The sequence below is a fragment of the Panicum hallii genome, chromosome 8, assembly GCF_002211085.1.
Source record: "Panicum hallii strain FIL2 chromosome 8, PHallii_v3.1, whole genome shotgun sequence".
In the NCBI taxonomy this organism is placed as follows: Eukaryota; Viridiplantae; Streptophyta; class Magnoliopsida; order Poales; family Poaceae; genus Panicum; species Panicum hallii.
Genome location: NC_038049.1, coordinates 41,889,307 through 41,910,577, shown reverse-complemented (window position 1 = coordinate 41,910,577; position 21,271 = coordinate 41,889,307). Strand labels below are relative to the sequence as shown.

The 21,271-nt window shown below is 42.6% G+C and overlaps 3 protein-coding genes across 3 annotated transcripts; 1 reads left to right on the top strand and 2 right to left on the bottom strand.

Moving 5' to 3' along the window:
* Positions 1-2,915: 2,915 nt before the first annotated feature.
* Positions 2,916-7,273, bottom strand: LOC112903291 (protein ACCELERATED CELL DEATH 6-like). Its single transcript, XM_025972530.1, has 3 exons — positions 7,075-7,273; positions 4,327-4,976; positions 2,916-3,946 (listed from the first exon to the last, which is right to left on the bottom strand). Exons 1-3 carry the CDS (start codon positions 7,268-7,270, stop codon positions 3,194-3,196), a joined length of 1,599 nt encoding a protein of 532 aa, XP_025828315.1. The 5' UTR covers positions 7,271-7,273; the 3' UTR covers positions 2,916-3,193.
* A 3,530-nt stretch (positions 7,274-10,803) lies between these two features.
* On the bottom strand, positions 10,804-14,402 carry LOC112902942 (DNA repair protein RAD51 homolog A). The gene is made up of 9 exons (XM_025972141.1): positions 14,266-14,402; positions 12,990-13,134; positions 12,776-12,886; positions 12,589-12,680; positions 12,405-12,499; positions 12,212-12,325; positions 11,575-11,704; positions 11,304-11,425; positions 10,804-11,194 (listed from the first exon to the last, which is right to left on the bottom strand). Exons 1-9 carry the CDS (start codon positions 14,350-14,352, stop codon positions 11,071-11,073), a joined length of 1,020 nt encoding a protein of 339 aa, XP_025827926.1. The 5' UTR covers positions 14,353-14,402; the 3' UTR covers positions 10,804-11,070.
* A 182-nt stretch (positions 14,403-14,584) lies between these two features.
* On the top strand, positions 14,585-18,855 carry LOC112903376 (proteasome subunit alpha type-5). The gene is made up of 9 exons (XM_025972626.1): positions 14,585-14,743; positions 14,863-14,944; positions 15,489-15,569; positions 16,022-16,135; positions 16,221-16,322; positions 16,905-16,963; positions 17,845-17,947; positions 18,323-18,388; positions 18,470-18,855. Exons 1-9 carry the CDS (start codon positions 14,730-14,732, stop codon positions 18,560-18,562), a joined length of 714 nt encoding a protein of 237 aa, XP_025828411.1. The 5' UTR covers positions 14,585-14,729; the 3' UTR covers positions 18,563-18,855.
* The last annotated feature ends 2,416 nt before the right edge of the window (positions 18,856-21,271 follow it).

The window sequence follows — 21,271 nt, the reverse complement described above, 5'->3', positions numbered from 1 at the left end:
AATAACATCATCAAGCTCTTTTGAATTCATTATTTTTATAGTTTCATTTTGGTTGTCATCAATCACCAAAAAGGGGAGATTGAAAATGCATCTAGGACTAATGACCTATTTTGGTGATTAATAACAACCTAAATGTGTATCTAATGTTTCAATTGAGAATAATGAGCAGGGGTCAAAGAAACCAAAAAGGAGAAAAGAAGAAGAACCAATTCCGACGATTCGCTAAAATTGGAGAACGGTACCGGTTCAAGAAATGTGGTTCAAGCGAAGATAATTCTTTGTTTTATATTTTCTTGAGTCTAGGTATACCGTACTATCAAGGGGGATGTGGAAAGTGTGTGGTAGAATACAAATAAACCAAATCCGGAACCTATGCCTTGAACAGAAAAATGCAAACCCGAGTGGTCCTGGCGGACAGTCCGCCAGGACACTAAAAACAGCCTAGGCTCTATGTATACCCCTTCAACCCCAACGGGAAAAACACTCTGTCCAACTATTCAAGCTGAGCCTAAAGCATACTCTAAGCACTCCAAAGCTCCCCAAAGTGAAACCCTAGCTTCTCCACTCCAAATCTTTGGTCTAGGGTTGGGGTTGAGCAAGATCCAAGCAAGATTCAAGCTTTCCCCAAGAGATTCACCTCTCTTGGGCATCTCTTGGCATTCTCCATCACTTTCCATATCTATTACTCTTGGAGCTTGGCTCCTAGATGGTTAGAGGTGTTCAAGAACAACCAACTCATGGTGTGGTTGTCTTGAGAAGTTTGTATTACCCTTGTTGCTAGTGAAAAGCTCAAGTTTGACCTTTGTGGTTGCTTGAGAGAGGAAAGGGTTGAGAGAAACCCGGTCCTTTGTGGACTCCTCAACGGGGACGTAGAATCCTTGAGTGGATTCGAACCTCGGGTGAAAAATCGTGTTTCTCTTGTGTTTGATTACTTCACCTCATCACTTGTGCATTCGTTATTCTTGCTTTTTGTACCTCCGTGTAGTATTCTTGCCTGATCTACTTGTATACTTATCTTGTGCTAGATTGCTTCCGCATTTAGTGTTTATAACTTGTTTTAGAGCATTTCTATTCAAATAGATTTTGTATACAAGTTTTAGTTTTCGAACGGTTGCATTTCATACCCGAGGCGTCCTAGCGGACATTGGAAGTGCCCAGCGGACAGTCCCAGCGGACGGTCCGCCAGGCAGCCTCGGACTAAGTTTTTGTGTGCAGGTTTTAAGCAACGATCGCCTATTCACCCCCCCTCTAGGCGTACTTTCACGTGCACGGCTACCGGGAGGCCACCGCCGCAGCGCGTAGAGGAGGCGTGCGGGCTACCGGCTGGACTGACCCGAGGACGATGCAGACTGGTGGGGTAAGCAGAGGAGGATGCGGAGGTTTAGGGTGAGCAGAGGAGAGCGGCTGGCCGGGGGGCGAGTGGAGGAGGGTGTAGAGGACGGCGCGGCAGCAGGGAGTGTCTGCAGGGAGCAAAGGCGGCGGCGCAGGGAAGACTGAACGAGAGAGAGGTGCTGCGCTAGTGTTAGGGTAAAGGGCCTAACTTCCGTCGACTCCCCGACCGACGGAAGTTACCACTTAATTTCCCTCGGTGGCCTCACGGGCCGACGGAAATTAATCAGTAACTTCCATCGGCCTGCTTCAGCCGACGAAAATTACTTAATTTCTGTGGGCCACCGAGAGAAATTATTTTTAATTTTGGCCGACGGAAATACTCTAGATTCTTGTTGTGTGCGGTGAACGGGACAAGAACAGATGGCTTCCGGCGGCCGTTCAGCAGCGCTGAGCAGGAAGAACACGACGACGACGACCAGGTTTGTTGCCTGCGTGATGGTCCTGGTGGTTGTGCAGCTGCTGCTCCTGATGATGGCCACGCCCGCGGCCGCGCAGTGCTGCTCCAACGGCAAATGGTGCCCGGAAGTCCAGGCATGCCGCTAGGCGATGGACAGGCCCTGATCGCCAAGGGCGTCTGATCATCGTCTTTGCCGTCGTCCCTGATCGATGTGATGCTTCTTCAATTTCACAGTCGCCTCTGTGTGTGCGTGTCTCTGCGCGCGCTTTTGAATAAAGTCCCATCCTACGCCCTGCCCCACGGGGCCCCCTATCCTAGAATTGAGGATGCATGTTGTGTTAGTGTTGCACTGTTGTTCCTGTCTGTTCAATGTTTATGAAACTAACGATTTATTAGTGCATCAGCATTCTTGTCGTCAACCTGGAACAGATTTGTCATGACGTTAGAATAATTTCCTATTTTATCTCGTGAACTTGCAACACCGAATTTCTGCAGTGAGTCGACGCACAAACCTAGTAAATAAAAAGTTCTAGTATAGATATAATACAGCAAATTGTGCCATGGCAAGTCCTCCTCTTTGCTCCTATTGGGGATTTGCCTTTCGATCGGCCGCTGTTCTAACATGAATTTCTCTACCCAAACCGTCACCGCAAATCCATGAATTTCTCTACCCAACTTACGTGCCCACAACACTCTGATGGCTGGCACAATTGATGTGAGCATGCCCTCCACCATCCACCAGAAATACTGCAGTGTCTCTCTCATCATCCCTTGTGCGAGAATCTAGCAATGGCCACCCCCATGGATTTACATTTCTTTTGGGCATTTCCTCGAACAGCATAATGGTGGCATGTCCATGACCTCAGTCATCAGCATACCGACACGCCCTAGGGACACATTCTTGATGAGCATCGGGTGTGTGGTGGGGGCGATGGACATGGCCGTCCTGGAGCTCCTGAAAGGACTTGAGCACATAGCCTTAGGTGCACTCGTCCATTTCGGTCCCCATAGCGCGCAAAATCTATTCAGCGATGAAGTTGATGATGATAATGATAATGACGGCACCACTGAAGTTCTATGATTGGCATTGAGAGGATTAAGAAAGAACTGAGGAGAAGGTGAGAAGTTTTACAATTTCCATCTCTGTACCATCAATTGAATAAATGGGGGACCCATGACTACAATGAATAAGCTTAGCAAAATAAATCCAGCTATTTCACTTTCCCCAATATTGCTAGTAGTGGCGGACGCAAGACGAGAATCTGGATTGGGTGAAGAAGGGAGGAGAAGATGGCCAAAGTGGATCAAACTCCTGTTTCGCCCCACCTACTGTTAAATTTTTTCTCAATTTTGCAGTACACTCCTGGCTTCCAAAAATTAAGGTGGGACGATGGCCCACCTTGCCTACCCTTTGGATCCACCCCTGGCTAGGAGATTGGAGAGAGTCTTGAAAATAGCGAATAGTGCTATGAGATCGAATATTACTATCAAGATCACGAAGGGGGAAAACGCAGAAAAACAGGCGACTGGAGCTAAATTCCACCATGTTGCAAGCAGTCTTCGTGTTCCTAACCTGGCACGGGCCGTGTTTAACACGCAGAGCATCCGCCAACCTTCCAGGTTTCCAAAGACCAAAGCTCCAGAACTAATCACACAAACCGTGATCGCTATGGCATGAGCAATTGGTGCCAGCACCAGGTATAACCCCAAGGCAAAGGAGGCCATTAAGCTTGCTCCTGAAGCATGCAGCAACATCGTAGAAATCCAGGTATGCCTGTAGCGTGCAGAGAGCCCCATGGCAGGCACCCCGGCAAAGACCAGGCTGAAGGTAGCCAAACATGAACAGATGAATGCCAAAGCATCGGCGAGAATGAACGCATTGAACGCATAGCTCCCAGCGAGAATTGGCGTCCCAGGCACACCACCGTCGCTCGATGATTGATAATAACCTCCAGGCAGTGTGAAAGCTGATGCAAATGTCACCGTCGCAATAAGCACAGATACAATGCCCATGGCCTGTGTTGTTTTTGCCAAATCCTTCGACTTCTTTTCCACGTCTATTTCTCCAAAATATTTTTCACGGAAGAGGTCAGAACGACTTCCCCCAGCTGGAGCTCCCACCAATAGTAATGTCCTCGATATTAAAACTCTTGGATGCTGTAAGAAAAATTCCCAAAATTAAGTAAAAATCAAGTACTCTAGCTACTGACAAGAATCGTTTGGTGCATTTTGCAAGAACTGAGAGGCAGGAAGAGAGAGAGGGAGTTGGAGAGAAAAGAATAGCCTCTACATTATCACATAAAACTCATTGAACTTAAGTCTATTTTAGTTGTGTATCTTGGAATTCTTGCTAGATGATATATATGCGATGGGATCTTTATTTTAAGCATGATCTAAGGTTGTTGCTGCTTTTTTGAAATGAAGGAGCAGGAGAGCTGTCTATTATATTGATAAATAAGAAGTTAGACCTAGACTCGGCAATACATAGCCAACAACAATAATATGAGAAACAAAACCAATATGAGAAACAAACTTACCGTTAGATAATGTAAACCTTGAGGTATCTTAACCCATGAAAGATGGAGAGGTGTCAGCTCATCCTTATTTGCTATACTGAGATCCACCTTGGGATTCTGAATCAGACAGCTAAAGGCTGCCAGATTTCCCTCATGGACTGCATGGTGAAGCGCGGTGTCCCCGTTGTTGTCACGCACATTTAGGATCGTTAAAAGTTCTGGCTCTGCGCAGGCATTGCGAGCCACTTTATAAATCCCTGGCTGGGTAGCAACATGGAGGAATGTTCTTCCTTTGCTATCTTGCAGATTGGCACAATCCGGACACCTCTGAAGCAAGATTTTGGTGACGTCAAGGTTATCAGCCAAGGCGGCAATATGTATGGGATACAACCCTTCATTGTCCGGTTGATACGCCGAACAAATGTTGGCATCTAGTAGCAGTGTGGTTGTAGATTTTGACCGTGGCCAAATGTGTTTGAACCTTTCGGAGACGAACGACACTTCAGGCCACCAATCCGTTGATGCAGCCAAGTGAAGAGGGGTGCTCCCGTCAATGTCCCGTTGCATAGTGAGCTGAGAGAGAAGGGGAACAGTGCTCATTCGTCTGGCCCCTTCCCCTTGTTGCACTTGGACCGTAACGTCCTTGAACAATTTCAAAAGCATTGGAAGCGCTACATGCATGTAGTTATTCATTAATCCTCATAAAACACGCAAGAAAAGGAGGATAAACTATAGAAATTCTCATAAAATCAGAAAATCCGGCAATCAATTTGTTAGACTATGACCATGATAGGTAATAATAGTCATTGGATCTCTTTTGCTTTCTAAAAAAAATTACCCGTCACCGCCATTATAAAAGTAGTCTAAAGTGTGTTTTGAAAAAGAAGTTGTCTAAAATAACCCCCTATCTAAAATACCCACCAATGCCGTTAAGAAAATAATCTAAAGTAACTCCCTAATCTTCATCTAAATTATTACCCACCTATGTCATTATGAAAGATAATATAAACTATCATGTTTACATATAACTACACAACCTTATTACTATGAAAGATAATATAGAACTACCTCCTAAATTTGCATATAAATTACATAACTCTTGTTGTTGAAATAAACAAGAACAAACATTTAAATCTGCATCTAAATTACTAACATATGCTATATTAAAAATACAATAAATTACACCTATATATATATATATGCTTCCAATCACCCATTTCTACCACTACATTAATATAAACAGAACAAGTTAAAGTAAACATATACGTTAAGTGCCACCACATAAATTAATCTAAGTATACATGCACGCATAAGCTATAAGTATATTACCATAATTAACAAACACAAAAAGTTTCTTGAATGAATCACATACCAATGATACTAAAAGTGTATTTAAATAGTATTAAGACTCCATGGCAATAAGTTATGTTAGTTGCAACTTTAGATAAATAATAATAATTTGGTTGAAACATTATATTTAATCTATATCCATTATAAGTTATTGAGGCACTTATTAGATCCCCTAGGTACCGCAAGGAAGTTACGCGGGAGGAAAAAGAAGTCGGATTCCTACTAGGATTCCAACTGTAATCCTACTAGAACTCTTACCTTGTAATCCTATTAGGAACCCCGTCCCCTAGGATATATAAAGGAGGGCAGGGGTACCTAGATAGAGAGAGAGGGAAAGATAACCAACAGAGAGCAGCCAACAGGCAACTCAACACCCAAGCGCAGGACGCAATATACAACACCCCAAAACAGGACGTAGGGTATTACGCTACTCTAGCGGCCCGAACATGTCTAAATTTGTGTCTTGTGTCCTTGCATTCACCTTCAAGTTCCAGATTCGGCGATCCCTCACCAAATAATCACCTACCTTAGGGTATCCCTAGTAGGCCGATGGTAAAAATACCGACAGCACTCATTTGTTTATAAAACAAAGTATTGTACTACATCAAAGAATCTTTGATAGAGGCAATTATTTTGGCCCAAAACATTATAACATATCGACATTCATAGTTTAATTTATACACTCATCAATTTTTAAACAAGAAAGTACACTACTATACTCATAATTGTTTGATTGAGGAGATTCAACATCTTTCGCATTGTTGTGTAGGCTAAACGCTTGTTTATCCTATTATAGCAACTAAAAATACACGACATTTGTAGCGAGATACAAAAATAATGGTTTTAAATCAGAGAAACAATAAATACATGGAGAAAAAAGGGTCAACAAACCTAATAAGATCAAAATTAGAAAGGCAAAATCTAGATTTGTAATTCTTTGATTGAGGAGATTCGACATCTTTTGCAATGTTGTGTAGGTTAAATGCCTGTTAACCTATTATAGCAACTAAAAGTACACGGCATTTGTAGCAAGATGTGAAAGTAGTGGTTTTGAATCACAGATACTATAAATACATGGAGAGAAAAGAATCAACAACCTAATAACATCACATTAGAAAGGCAAAATCTGGATTCGTCAAGTTATGATACATGGCATGCAACATGAGATCAAATAACTCAAGGTACGGTTTCAAATAAACACTTATCAAAGAATAATGATGGCGTGAAGCAACAGTGAAAAACTATGAATATGGGATTATGGATGGAAGAACATATAAAATAATTGGTAACCAAGTTTTACCACAACCGAATAGAGTTTATAGAGTATCAGTATGAGTATATCATGTTAGGAAATGAACAAAAGGAGATTAAAGGTAAGCAGCTTTGATTAGATATGGGGAATGAAATCAGTACAAGTACCTTTGCTGCGAGTTACAGCTGCATGCAAAACGTTTCGCCCGTCTGGTCCGGAGCACGATAGTTTGCCGTTGGTTTTCTGGATTAGATGCTCTGCAATGTCCTCCTTGCCCAATGAAATGGCCAGGTACAACGGCGAGGTTGTGTTACCCTCATCAGCCTCACTTGGAACGGCGGCCAGCTCTGGATCCACGGACATGAGCTCGTCCATTGAGGCCTCGCTGCCAGCGCGCACCGCCTGGTGCAGGGCGGTCTCCCCACACTTGTTCCGCATCCTCAGGAACTCCGTCACCGTGGTCTCGTCGCCGGCCGCCGCGAGCGCCATGATGCAGGAGATCATGCCGGCGTTCCCAGCGCCGGCGGCGCAGTGCAGGGGCGTGTCGCCCCTGTTGTTGCGCGCGACCAGGAGGCCGCTTCTGCCCCGGTAGATCATCTTGGCGCAGTTGAGGAAGTCCTCGTCGCCGTCGTGGCCGCAGGCTGCAACGACGTGGAGCAGGGAGTCCCCCTCGTTGCCGGTCAGCCCATCAAGGAGATGCAGCAATGGAGCTGCCGCGGGGGGCCGATCAACTTCCAGGATGACTTGTGCCGTCGTCGTCGCTGTGGCCGCGGCAGGGCCTCCTTGCTGCTGGTCGCCGTCGTTCCGCAGCAGCAGCAGCTCCTTCAGCCGCTCGCTGTCGCCGCGGCGAGCAGCCATGAACAGCTGGGGATCTAGCACGGGCGGCGGTGGCCGTGCATTGATGTTTGGTGCAGCTTGCTCGGCTTCGTTGCCGGCTACGTCAGCCATCGACCACCCCTATCTAGCAGACTAGCAACAAGTTCACTTGAGTGATGAACTGATGATACCTCGGAATGTCTCCATTGGTATGTTGGTACTCCGTGTGCTATATAGTCGTCGATCGTCGGCCGTGGTCGGTCCCTGCTGCATTTCCTCGGGCTATTTCTTTGACTAGGTGCCTTTCCTCGGGCAGCAAGCAAAGATGAATGGCAATAGAAAATTAAATAATTTCAAAGCGCATCTGGTGCTTTCCTTTGCTTCATCTATTTCTGTTTCATATATTTTTTATTCCCTTGCATATTATATTTTTGTCCCTTTTATTTACTTTTGGTTTTATCTTTTTTTTTCCTATGCATTTGGTGCTTTGCATGTTATCTGCTTTTGTGACTCTTATTTTTTAACTCTCTTCTTTTACACAAACTAAGTGCGTGAGTGCTATAAGGACATTGTTGCTTGATGCTTCTCTCTTCTTATTTAATCTTCTGTTTTATTTGATTTAGTTGTCATTCTCCCCTTGCTTACTATACTTAAATTTATCCATTTATTTTTATTTTTTCTAGGATCATAATTTGTTCTATGTCCGCAATGTATTATTTTCAGGTATACAAATCTATGTTCCATTAGTTTGTATAATTTATTCCACATGCACAAATATTTATTTTACGAGTTTGTACAGTTTGATTGTATAATTTACGCTTTTATACAATAAATTCATATAGTTTATTCCAGCTATACGAGTTCGTATAACTTTGTTCAAGGTATATATACTCCGCATCCCATACTATAAGGTGCCCACGTAAAACGCCCACTACTCTCATCTCTACTTTTGGTGAAACCAGTTAATAAAAAAATTACACATAAAGGCTGCTGCAATTTTTTGCAACTCAAACCAATAGATTCAATTACCTGAGCATCTACAATGGAAAGCAGAAACTTATGTCCAGTTGCATTCCAGATCTATCAGCAAAATGTTAAATAAAAACCAAAATATTTCACGGCGAAAGCAAAGGCATTTGAATGACACCACGGTCCCCATTCACAGATAAAAAGATCTAGAATTCAGACTATTTCCTCTTTGCCAGCCATAATGCTGCAATGCCATAGTTTCACTCAGACTACGGATTCAGTAGCTGCCATGTATATAAACTGTTTAGAGCCTGTTTGGTTTGTCAGGATTAAATTTAGTCCTGTCACGTTGAATATTTGAACACCAATTAGGACTATTAAATGTAAACTAATTATAAAATCCATTGCATAAATGAAGACTAATTCGCGAGACGAATCCGTTAAACTTAATTAGTTCATAATTGGACAATATTATGCTATAGTAAACATATACTAATGATAAATTAATTAGATTTAAGAGATTCATCTCATTAATTAGTCTCCATTTATGTAATTAGTTTACAGTTAGCTTATATTTAATAGCTTCGTTGCCGGCTACATCAGCCATCGACCATCCCTATCTAGCAGACTAGCAACAAGTTCACTTGAGTGATGAACTGATGATACCTCGGAATGCCTCCATCGGTATGCTGGTACTCCGTGTGCTATGTAGTCGTCGATCGTCGGCCGTGGTCGGTCCTGCTGCTTTTCCTCGGCTATTTCTTTGACTAGGTGCCTTTCCTCGGGCAGCAAGCAAAGATGAATAGCAAAAGAAAATTAAATATTTCAAAGCGCATCTAGTGCTTTCCTTTGCTTCATCTGTTTCTGTTTCATATATTTTTTTATTCCCTTGCATATTATCTTTTTTTCCCTTTTATTTACTTTTGGTTTTATCTTTTTTCCCCTATGCATTTGGTGCTTTGCATGTTATCTGCTTTTGTGACTCTTATTTTTTAACTCTCTTCTTTTACACAAACTAAGTGCGAGAGTGCTATAAGGACATTGATGCTTGATGCTTCTCTCTTCTTATTTAATCTTTTGTTTTATTTGATTTAGTTGTCATTCTCCCCTTGCTTACTATACTTAAATTTATCCATTTATTTTTTCTGGATCATAATTTGTTCTATATCCGCAATGTATTAGTTTCAAGTATACAAATCTACGATCCATTAGTTTGTATAATTTATTCCACATGCACAAATATTTATTTTACGAGTTTGTACGGTTTGATTGTATAATTTACGCTTTTGTACAATAAGTTCATATAGTTTATTCCAACTATACGAGTTCGTATAACTTTATTCAAGGTATATATACTCCCGCATCCCATACTATATGGTGCCCACGTAAAATGCCCACTACTCTCATCTCTACTTTTGGTGAAACCAGTTAATAAAAAAATTACACATAAAGGCTGCTGCAATTTTTTGCAACTCAAACCAATAGATTCAATTACCTGAGCATCTACAATGGAAAGCAGAAACTTATGTCCAGTTGCATTCCAGATCTATCAGCAAAATGTTAAATAAAAACCAAAATATTTCATGGCGAAAGCAAAGGCATTTGAATGACACCACGGTCCCCATTCGCAGATAAAAGGATCTAGAATCCAGGCTATTTTCTCTTTATCAGCCATAATGCTGCAACGCCATAGTTTCACTTAGACTACAGATTCAGTAGCTGCCATGTATATAAACTGTAGTATAATGCAAGATAAACTGGGTAAAAAGCTGATTTAGAGCCTGTTTGGTTCCTCAGGACTAAATTTAGTCCCGTCACATTGAATATTTGAACATTAAATGTAAGCTAATTACAAAATCCATTGCATAAATGAAGACTAATTCGCAAGACAAATCCATTAAGCCTAATTAGTCCATAATTGGATAATGTTGTGCTACAATAAACATATGTAATGATGGATTAATTAAATTTAATAGATTCATCTCATTAATTAGTTTCCATTTATATAATTAGTTTTACAGTTAGCTCATGTTTAGTCTCTCTAATTGGCATCCAAATGTCCAATGTGACCCGAACTAAAAATTAGTCCCTGGATCCAAACACCCACTTAGCAGGACAAACTAGAATCGATTCAATATCCGTTGCAGATGTCATATTACATGCATTAGCAATGCAGTACAGTACATTCATCGTTTTTGTACAACAGTGACACTCAACGTCACAGCAGGTATGCATTCCCACATGGGAAAGCAAGTGCTCTGTACATCGAGGAGGGGCAACACAGCAGTTGACCCAGCGTTGACAAAGCAAGCAGCAGGCCAGCAATGGAGATCAAGTGCTGTACCCTGCAGTAAGCTGAGATAGGTGGTCAATTGGTCTCAATCCTTGACGTCTGCGACACCTTCAGAAGCTATCTGAAACCTCGCTTCCGCCTCAGCCAGGCAGGGAGAGCTGATTACTTTACAGATTCGCTCCTCCCCTCTTCCCTTGCGAAGAGCAAGCCTGAAACAGCATTTATATTTTAAGATAAGATGCGGATAGGAATACAACAGAAGTTGGGGATTGCGATACAGAAAACTGGTTAGCATTGTCAGTTTACAAAGTAAAACACCTTGTTGTGGAAGCATGAGCCATGATGTTTCCACCAATGGGCTTGATCTGCGGTCCGGCAAACATAGCAGAGCCATCCACTTGTGCTACTACTTGATTGGTGATAACCACAGCTACTCCAAACTTAAGTGATCAATTAAATCAAATTAAGCAAACTAAACAACCATGATGGCAGTGTGAACATCACTTTCATTTTGAATGAAAGCATAAACATAAAGATACAATGCTTCAGTCTCAATGATTAAAAGAAAGAATCCTAACTTATAACTGACCTCATCAGCTAACTTCTGAAGGCTCCTTAAGAACTTAGCCATATGCATTTGCCTTGCTGATAGCTCCCCTCTTCCTGAGAAATCAGTTCTGTACAGAGCTGTGGCACTGTCTACAACCATGAGAGCAAACCTGCAATTGTAGACATTCAGATGAGAAATTTGGAACAACAGCTAGTACTTCTATTACCTTCATAACAAGCATAGTATAATATTTGTACTGTACATGTTGGACTGAAAAAATGTACATCAGCTGCCCAACCACATTACTTTTCTGTTAGCTTAGCTGAATAATGTGTCATGAAGAAAACCAGGATTTTCTTGTTCAATGCAGAGTGAAAACTCACAAAACTACTGCTTTAAATTATAATGAACTTCAGTTCTTTGCAAGAGTTATATGTATACTTTAAATTTCATAATATGGAACTGCTATGTGATAGAAAGAAACAGTGCATTAAGTAAGGCCTGATCCTTATGGTTCATAAGCAGAAGATAACCAAATCTATTAACTATTTACCAAGTGCAGAAATGTAGATCACCTATCTAAAGAAAATAAAGCACGAGTATAGTTGTTATGTGCTTAAAGTAACAGACAGTCAACAGGTAGACTCATAAAGTAAAAGTTGGATTTTCAACTTACCTGGTTTCTATCATCATAGAAGCTGCCTCCAGCAGAAGTCTGGATTGATGATCTGTATTATAAGCTCTGGCATAAGCCACATTCTCTAACACATCAGCGCCATTCAGTCCAAACCTGGATTCCAGGATGTTCATGTTTAGCAGTCAATTTTTTTTTGTCATAATACAACTAAAAACTGCAATTAAGGTATCACCTGTCAGCAATCTGCAAGAGCCTTTGTGGTCTGAAAGTACCCTCTGCATCAATGTATAGAGCCTTTCCTTCACCACCACCTTGGTCCAATGGAAGCTGTAATGTGAATTACTAACATATTTGAGACCAACAAAACAATCCAGGCATGAAATGGAAAAAAATAGGTAGGCAGATAAAAATCTCACCTGACACGTAACACAAAGGGTGTGACACAACTGAGTCTTTCCAGAGCGGAACTCACCATATATCTCTGTGATAGATCCTGTTTCTATCCCCCCTGTTGAAAGATCATAACAGAATGCTAAATGATCCCAACTCACTAATACAAATTCTGAAGGCAAAGAAGGATGATGGAATCTACAAGCGCATTACCCTCCAAGATCTTGTCAAGCTCTCTTGATCCAGTTGTAACTTGAATAATCTCCAGTCGCTGTGCATGAAGTTGGCTGGCACTTGTAAACCCCAGTGGAACTATCTTCGATGCTGCAAAAGATTTGCAGACAGTTATTGCATTGATAGTGTTCAAGTGCAATACAATTTTCACACAACTGAGCATCAATACAATCAGCAGCCTCATAGTATTAACCTGCTTCAACTATCTTGTCAACTTTAGCTTCACTTATTCCTTTTATTTGCAGAAGATCTTTCCTTGGAGTGTAAGCCACAGCCTCCACAGTATGGAGACCAGAATCTTTGAGCTTTTTCACATCCAGTGCAGCTATACCAGATGCCTGGGCAACAAATAACAATTAAAAGTAACTAATTAGTCAGGCACCTTAGATGGCACTGAAACAAGGGAATAGAAACAAATTGCAACATGGCATCCTAAGAGCTCTGGCATTCTACGTTTAGCTTGAAGAAAGTTACATCATTAGGCAATGAATTGTATTTGCGTCATTCATTAGTTAAAAGGCCAGTGTTATTCAGGCAGCATATTCCTCATTTTCAGGACTGTCAGAGAGGGAAAAACTGACACATCTAAAATGTTATAGGCATAGGAAAATCAACAACCAGAACAGCACTTCTCACAAGAAACTGAATAGTAGATTCATGCTTCATTTGTCAAGCCAATCTCAAAAGAAAGAATCCGTGAATCAACTGGACAGCCTAATTACAATTCAATTGCGAGACCACCATCTCAGGTCAGCTAGAAATGCCCTAAACGTTGAAACTGTTTATTGCAGCAGAATCTGCAATCTTGGGGAGAACGACCAAACCAATCCAAAAAAAAAAGACCAACATAAGTGGACTGCGACTGCAAGCCACCAGAACCACGGCCTTGATCCCTGAATCGAATCAAGGGGCTAGGGTTCCATAACTAAAAACTTGTTCCCGATTCAACTCCGAACAAACAGGAATTTCCAAGGGCCACTCAATCTTGATGCGATTCATGGGGAAAAGGCTAATCAATCAAGAACCTAGGTTTTCGAAACCAAGAATCTGGGGACACAGTGCCGACTCAACCACGCATCAACCAGGTTTCAAGAAACGCCCAGAATCTTGGCGCTATTCACGGGAAGAGGCGAATCAACCAATCAAGAAGCTGCGGCAATGATTGGGGAAAACCAATGCCAGCTCATCCGCGCACGTGCCGGGAAATCCAAGAAAGCCTCGGCCTTGACTCCACCAAGCGGGGAAAGCAAAAGATTCAAGAACCTCCGATATCTCGGCCAAGACCCAACGCCCCACCCAAGGAACCTGAGAGGCCGAGACCGCGACGAAACCCACCTCCATTTCCCGTCACGCGGACCCCAAGAAAAGTCGGAGACGAAACCCCATTCGGGCGCGGAGGGGGAGCAGGGAGCAGGCCAAGAAATCGGCGAGGGTTTCGGCGGGGGACGGGAGGAGACGGGGGCCCGTACCTGGAGCTGCTCGATGGGGAAGGGCCCGTGCCCCACCTCCTCCTCCTGCTCCGCCGCGGCCCTCTGCTGCTGCGCCGCCGCCGACATGGCCTCTCTCTCTCTCTCTCTCTCTCCCTCTCCCTCTCTCCCTCCCTCGTTCAAAGGAAATGGGAGGGCGCGCGGCAAGGCGGAAACGGTGGGCTCCTTTTATCGGACCAAACCTGGACCGTTAATGGGCCATCGCGTGAGCCCACACGGCCCGCAATTGAGCCCAGCTAGGAAACCTAGCCCCCGTCTGCCTGGCGTGTGGGACCCATTCGTAAGTGTGTCTCCGTTCCCATCTCGCCATTCAACTTCGCTCGCAAGAAGCTCACGAGGCCATCAAAAGCGAGGCGAGGGGGAGGAGAGGGAGGCGCCGACGCGGAGCTCCTCCTGCTCGATCCAGCACCCGCTGCAGCCGGCTCTGCCGCCGCCGAAAGGACAGGATGTTTCTCACGAGGTAGCGGATGCTCTCCTTCCCCGCCCTGGAGTTCCAGATTTTGTTTTCTCCTCTCCTCTTAAAACCCTCGATTCGATCCGGCGGCGGCGCGTTTATTGGCGTTGGGGGTGGTTTCGCAGGACGGAGTACGACCGCGGGGTGAACACCTTCTCGCCGGAGGGGCGGCTCTTCCAGGTCGAGTACGCCATCGAGGCCATCAAGGTGAGATTTCCCCCCTCCCGGCTCGCAGCGGAAGGGCGAGTTGTTGGATCGAATCAGGACAGTGCGGGCGCGGGGATGTCTAGTGGTTGTGCGGACTGGTGGGGAATTTTGGGGGGGATCGCGGGCTAGATTTGTGGGGGTTTGGGCGAGTGCTTGCTCGCGAATCTGGATGGGGTTTCTTAGGATGAACTGAATTGCAGAGATTTAGCCGTTCTAGGTGGTTCGTTGCTGAAGTCTTGAGTGCTGGATCACTCGAGTTTACTAGTTGGGTTCTGTGGATTGTGGAAGGTTTTGTGGTGGTTCCGTATGTCTTGTTAGTTTGTTACTGTGTCCATTCCAGCTGCGATCTCATGCCATGCTTTCTTAAGGAGAACGGCACGGCACTGCATTAAGTAGGAAATTTCTCAAGAACAACACTTGCACCAAAATACACACAAATACAAACCACTACTGCATCTGATGCAATGCTCTTACTTCGTGGTATTTATATGTGGGTTTCTGCATGGAAGTGCCGCTTATGTTGCTCTTTCTTTTGCTCTTGCAGTTGGGATCTACTGCGATCGGGTTGAGGACAAAGGATGGCGTTGTCCTGGCTGTTGAGAAACGTGTCACCTCGCCACTTCTGGTACTTACCAAGTTACTTAGTCTTCCTTTTATCTGGTGAATATTGCACAGTTGTATGGCAAAACAATGGGATGTTCAGTTGAGAAACATTTGCTTGCCAACTGAACTTATTTAATATGAATCTCCTCTCATTTGGTGAATTAAACTCTCATGGCTTCCTATACAATAATTGTCTTAGGTAGGTCTGATAGGATTTTCCTCTTTCACACAGTTGTTACCTTGCTGATGCAGCCCCTCGTTCGACTACAACTTTTTTAGCAATATTTGTTCTCCAGCTGATATAACTTTAGAGTTATAAACTCTCCACTTCATGCAATTTTGTGGCTTGATAAAAGGAATAGTCTTAGCAGCTGTAGCAGCTCTCCACTTAGCCTCTGGTTTTCATGTTACAGGTTGTTTCATGTTTATAAACTGTTAGTGAATTCAGTGTTTCTTTGCTCTTTGATGTTATAGGAACCAAGCAGTGTGGAGAAAATCATGGAAATTGATGAGCACATAGGCTGTGCCATGAGTGGACTTATTGCTGATGCTAGAACACTGGTCGAGCATGCTCGTGTTGAGACCCAGGTACTTCCTCGAGTTATCTACATACTTACATGTTTGGGGAGCTTTATCTGTTAATCTTTATCTGACTTGACATGTTTACAATCAGAATCATAGGTTCTCATATGGTGAGCCAATGACTGTAGAATCTTCTACACAAGCTATCTGTGACTTGGCTCTGCGCTTTGGTGAAGGTGACGAGGAGTCGATGGTGAGCCTCATTTATGTTATTAGTTATTACACCACCTGCACAACGCAAGAATTATGATTAATTAGGGTTTTACACCTATATCCTTGTTTGCTGCATTATGTAATTGGTTTGATGGTTGCCTGCTTATTTTTTGAAATGTTTTGACTGTGGAGGACATTGAATCAAGTAGAACATTTCGATGTTCTAGTTAGCCCTTTTACTCCCATAGTGACTACATTGAGAAGAGATCAATAGAATAGATACTACTGAACTTTATGAAACAATAAGAAATTTGTTAATCTAGACCTATCCCGGTTGCATTGTCTCTTTGATCTGTGACCATTATTTTACCAAGGGACTGATAGTGACAATGAACCCCTGAATTGTTTTTTAAGTTTCAGTTACAAAAGGTAAGAAAATATTCCCATTTGCCAACTATTTTGATATGGCCAACCCACTACTAGTTTTTGCAGCATTTACACACCCACAGGAAACTTTATCACCAATCTACTTTTTTCTATTTCCATTCAGATAGAACTGGGTGTCCTAAAGTAGTCATTCATTGTGGAGTGTGGGTTTTGATGTACTTATTTATTGGTGCAGTCACGGCCATTTGGAGTCTCTCTCCTAATTGCTGGACATGATGAGAATGGACCTAGCTTGTAAGTATTGATCCGTTTAGCTCACTTTGTGTTTTCTTTAACTGCTGGATTTAGATTCCATGTTTTTTAAAACTGGGATGTATTACTTCTTTATGGTATATAAAATCATGCTATCATGCATTGTAGCTGCTTTTTATTGGTTTTTTTAGACTGTCCTGGTAAAGTAGCTGCTTTACTTCTTTTCTATCATGCATTGTAATTGCTTTTTGTTTACTCTTTTTAGATTATCATGATAAACACTATTTTGTATTAAATGGCCTATGTCTCTGTTCTAGACTTGACTTACCGTTTGTTCGGCTCCCATGAATTATGTTTGTTTGCTAGGTGGTTTTGTTCTAGGTCATTGTGCACTAATGTTTGGAAGGGAAATTATTTGAAAAGTAGAATTCCTATAAAATAAGGAAAAACAGAAAGTCCTGGACCTTCTGAACACGGACTGTCCTAGTGGTTATCTTCATGGTGTATTGAGTTCCATTCTGTTTGTGGACAAGGTCTTAGCTTATAACAAGCATTAGTGCCTTAGTGATATATAGAAAAAAGGTTGACTTGATGCTCAGTTAGTTTTCTGTGGAGTTTTCCAGTATAGAAGTATTTCTTTCCCTGCTTCCCAATAAGTGTTGGGAAAGCTTCTTTATTTACCACAGGAAGTTTAGCTAAGTTCCAGTTGTTTTATCGGGGATACATGTTGGCTCAGACATATAGTTTGGTTAATGGAATATTGATCGGGCACTTAGAACAGCCCTCTTTGTCTGTTTTTCTCTCATCATGCAATCATATGGCATCTTCATCCCTCTATATTTGAAACATCTTTTTTGTCATGATGTCATCATCAATTCACACAAAGCCACTAGAATTCATTGTTCGCCTTCTGTGTGCTGCAGGTACTACACTGACCCATCTGGGACCTTTTGGCAATGCAATGCAAAGGCAATTGGATCAGGCTCTGAAGGAGCTGATAGCTCCTTGCAGGAGCAGTATAACAAGGTATAAATACTATGTTAATCAAAGAATCGTACAGTTCCGAAAAGATATGTTGCCTGTCAACCCTAGTTATATGGAATTATGCATCAAAGATCAGATTAAGTCTTAAATTCAATTCTGTAAAACAATGTCTAAAGGCATTATATCAGTTGCAATGCTGCATAGAATCTTTAAATATGCTACTCACACAGAATGGCATCCCAAGATGTTGCTTCGTTATTCCACGGGTGTATGGGATGTTAATAGCTCTCCTTTGTGACAGTCAAATATAAATGTCATGCATTACTGCGATGTTGAGAGCAAATCCATAAAAACAAGTCGGATGTTATTCCTGTGAAAAAAATCGAGAGTAACGCCTTGCTGACATCTCCGGTGCAGGACCTGACCCTCCAGGAGGCGGAGACCATAGCCCTTTCTATTCTGAAGCAGGTCATGGAAGAGAAGGTAGGGTGTGCTGGACTACTCCATATTCCATTGTTCAGCTCTGTAGGGGAACATGTGATCTTATTGTCTCATTCTGAACAGGTGACCCCAAACAATGTCGATATTGCCAAGGTCGCCCCCAAGTACCACCTGTACACCCCTGCTGAGGTTGAAGCCGTCATTGCAAGGCTGTGAAACACTTCCAGATTCTTGCTATCCTCACCATCAATCAGTAATAGACAGTCATTGTACGAAGCGTGGACATCATTGTGGAATTCGACTAGTGTGTTGATTCAGGCCTCTCTGCCTAGTGTGTTGCCATGTCTGTCATCATACACTCTTTTCAACTCCCACAGGGGCAGTCGCTGATAGTCTGATTCACAGCCCAGTCGGCTCAGCTGTTTGTTTTTAAGTAGCGTTGAGAACTTCTGTCCTCCCAGAAAGAAAGTGCACTTGTGTTTTTACGAATTCGGCTTCCCTTTTTATTTTTTATTTATTTTTGGACAACTGGCTGATGCTCGTGACCTAGTGCCATTGGAGACTAGATTTGCAGCTTGCACTTTCCTGTTGTGTGAATGGTAACAGTGGTTCTCGTCTCATCTGTTGTGGTGAACCACTCGGAGCCATATTGGTATTTCTATTTCCCATGTGAAAGAGGCAAGACTGCAGCTTGAAGCAGCGGCTGGAGAGCGAGCATGCTAGGAGATGGAGGGGCTTTCTGACATTCCAGGATCTGCCGGTTCTTGCCTGGTGCGGCATTTCTACAAGCAACTACGCTTCCCTGGCCGGCGCTTGGTGGGTGAACAGCAAAAATCTTTGCAGAATTTAAAAGACATTTTGAAAACTTCTAGTGGTATATTATAGAAGAGGGTTAGGGTCGGCTCGCCATTGTATGTTGCCTATAACCAGGCCACCCTGCAGATGCTGAACGCCTGAACCTCGCGATGCTTCAGAGTTCAGAGGAACTGTCTCCGTCTCGCCATGGTTGGCCGGAGCAGGAGTAACCCAACAAGACGATAGCAACGGCTAGGCCGTCACTTGACCATTGGGTAACCTCTTCTTCCTTCCTCCTGGCTCGCGCCCGCCCGAGCTCCCGCAGACCATGGTCGCTTCGCTCTAAGGTCTGAACCAAACGAAGAAGGCAACCATGCTGCCGACCTGGAAGAAGACAGGACGGCCTCGTCGTGGCCGCAGGCAGTGCGGCGCCGCGGCGGGCGGACCTGGAGCGGGGAAGCGTTGGGTCGGAGGCGGCGTCCTCGTCCCTGAACTCGCCAGCGGCGTGGGCACCTCGTTCAGGCACACGCATTTCCTGGCGGCCACCTCCAGGCTCCAGCAGAGCGCTGAGTTTCAGACAGGGTTCGGAACAAGAAAGCTGAGTGACTGCTGTTAGATTCAGATGCTCAAGCTGTTTTGCGGAATTCAAAAAATAATTCAAATCTTTGTGGAAACAATTGATTGAGGAAAGGTTAGTACTTAATGTGGAGAATCAGTTATCCTGATGCTCACTGTTCTGCTCCTGCAGGCATAAAGAAACTCCTTGTCCTCCCTGTCTTGTACAGTTGTATTTGCCGTACATGCTGCCTTCCAATGACAGCCAGTAATTTGATCAATTTTATACATGACAACTGGCATTGAGGTTCGTTAGTAACTTCTTGGCATCTTGTATCAGTGCACATCGGGGAAAAGTCTACATAATCCCCCCCACTATTCATAGTGGACTGCTTCAACCTCCAAACTATAAAATCGGATATTCTACCCTCTAAACTTTTTAAAACCGGTAAAATAACCCACCAAGTGGATTTGGACGGTGGTTTGCTACAGTAGCGCTGTTTTGTTATTTTCTTTTTTATTTATTTCCGCTGAATTTTAAAAAATCATAGTAAATTAAAATAAATTATAAAATAAAAAATTTAATTTTATTGGACTCCACATGAGTAGATCTAAATAGTGAACATATAATATGGTATTCTTTAGTACAAAGTTTTTATTGTAGCTTTAGACTATGCTTTTCTATAATTAATTGAAATTATTATGGTTAGCAAATTATTGTATGCTTGAACTATAGTAAAAATTTTATACTCATTGGATCATGTATAACTTAGTTATAGATAAAGCATAGATTCGGAGATAGATTCCGAGAGCATAGATTTAACAAGCATAAACTTAAATAAATCTATAACTAAGTTATATATGATCCAATGAGTATGAATTTTTTACTAAGTTTAAGCGTACAATAATTTTCCCACAATAAAAATTTCACCATAATTGTACCATGGATGCTGCAGTCATGAATTATTCCAATTAATTATAGAAAAGTAAAGATCTAAAGTTACAGCAAAAACTTTGTACTAAAAAATAACTATATTATATATTCACTGTGTAGATCTACTCATGTGGAGTCCAACAAAATTGGATTTTCTATTTTATAATTTTTCTGTGATTTACTATTATTTTTTCAAAGATTCAGCGGAAATAAATTAAAAAGAAAAAGATAAAACTACTCAACTGTAGCAAAACCACCGTCCAAAACCACTGGGGTGGTTATTTGACCGGTTTTGAAGAGTTCAGGGGGTAGAATATCCGGTTTTATAGTTTAGAGGTGAAGTAGTCCACCATAAATAGTTAGGAGGGTTATGTAGACTTTTTTCCGTGCACATTGTGTAGGAGTTGGAGTCCAATACCAGGATTTGAATCCCTTTTCTCGAGGGAACACTAGTATGACCATTGCCTGCACTTTAGCTTGAGAGCAACTGAAAGATGGCCGTAGCTTTACTGCATCGTTTGTGATCTCTGGTTGCAGAGTCAAGTTTTGGAGCCCTTCCTGCTCCTGGCCCAACTCCCGAATAACAGGGACTGAACAGTGATGAATGGAAATGGAACATCTTTGCACATCCAAAGTTTATC

What these genes read in the sequence shown, in the direction of transcription:
- LOC112903291 (XM_025972530.1), bottom strand. Translation starts at nt 7,270, where the DNA reads ATGTCCGTGGATCCAGAGCTGGCCGCCGTTCCAAGTGAGGCTGATGAG. An exon ending in AGCTGTAACTCGCAGCAAAG is followed by an intron (nt 4,977 to 7,074) that starts GTACTTGTACTG and finishes ACATGCATGTAG; the next exon opens with CGCTTCCAATGCTTTTGAAA. An exon ending in AAGGTTTACATTATCTAACG is followed by an intron (nt 3,947 to 4,326) that starts GTAAGTTTGTTT and finishes TTTTTCTTACAG; the next exon opens with CATCCAAGAGTTTTAATATC.
- LOC112902942 (XM_025972141.1), bottom strand. Translation starts at nt 14,352, where the DNA reads ATGTCGGCGGCGGCGCAGCAGCAGAGGGCCGCGGCGGAGCAGGAGGAG. An exon ending in CCCTTTGTGTTACGTGTCAG is followed by an intron (nt 12,500 to 12,588) that starts GTGAGATTTTTA and finishes TTCACATTACAG; the next exon opens with CTTCCATTGGACCAAGGTGG. An exon ending in TTCAGAAGTTAGCTGATGAG is followed by an intron (nt 11,426 to 11,574) that starts GTCAGTTATAAG and finishes TGATCACTTAAG; the next exon opens with TTTGGAGTAGCTGTGGTTAT.
- LOC112903376 (XM_025972626.1), top strand. An exon ending in GATGAGAATGGACCTAGCTT is followed by an intron (nt 16,964 to 17,844) that starts GTAAGTATTGAT and finishes TGTGTGCTGCAG; the next exon opens with GTACTACACTGACCCATCTG. An exon ending in TGCAGGAGCAGTATAACAAG is followed by an intron (nt 17,948 to 18,322) that starts GTATAAATACTA and finishes TCTCCGGTGCAG; the next exon opens with GACCTGACCCTCCAGGAGGC.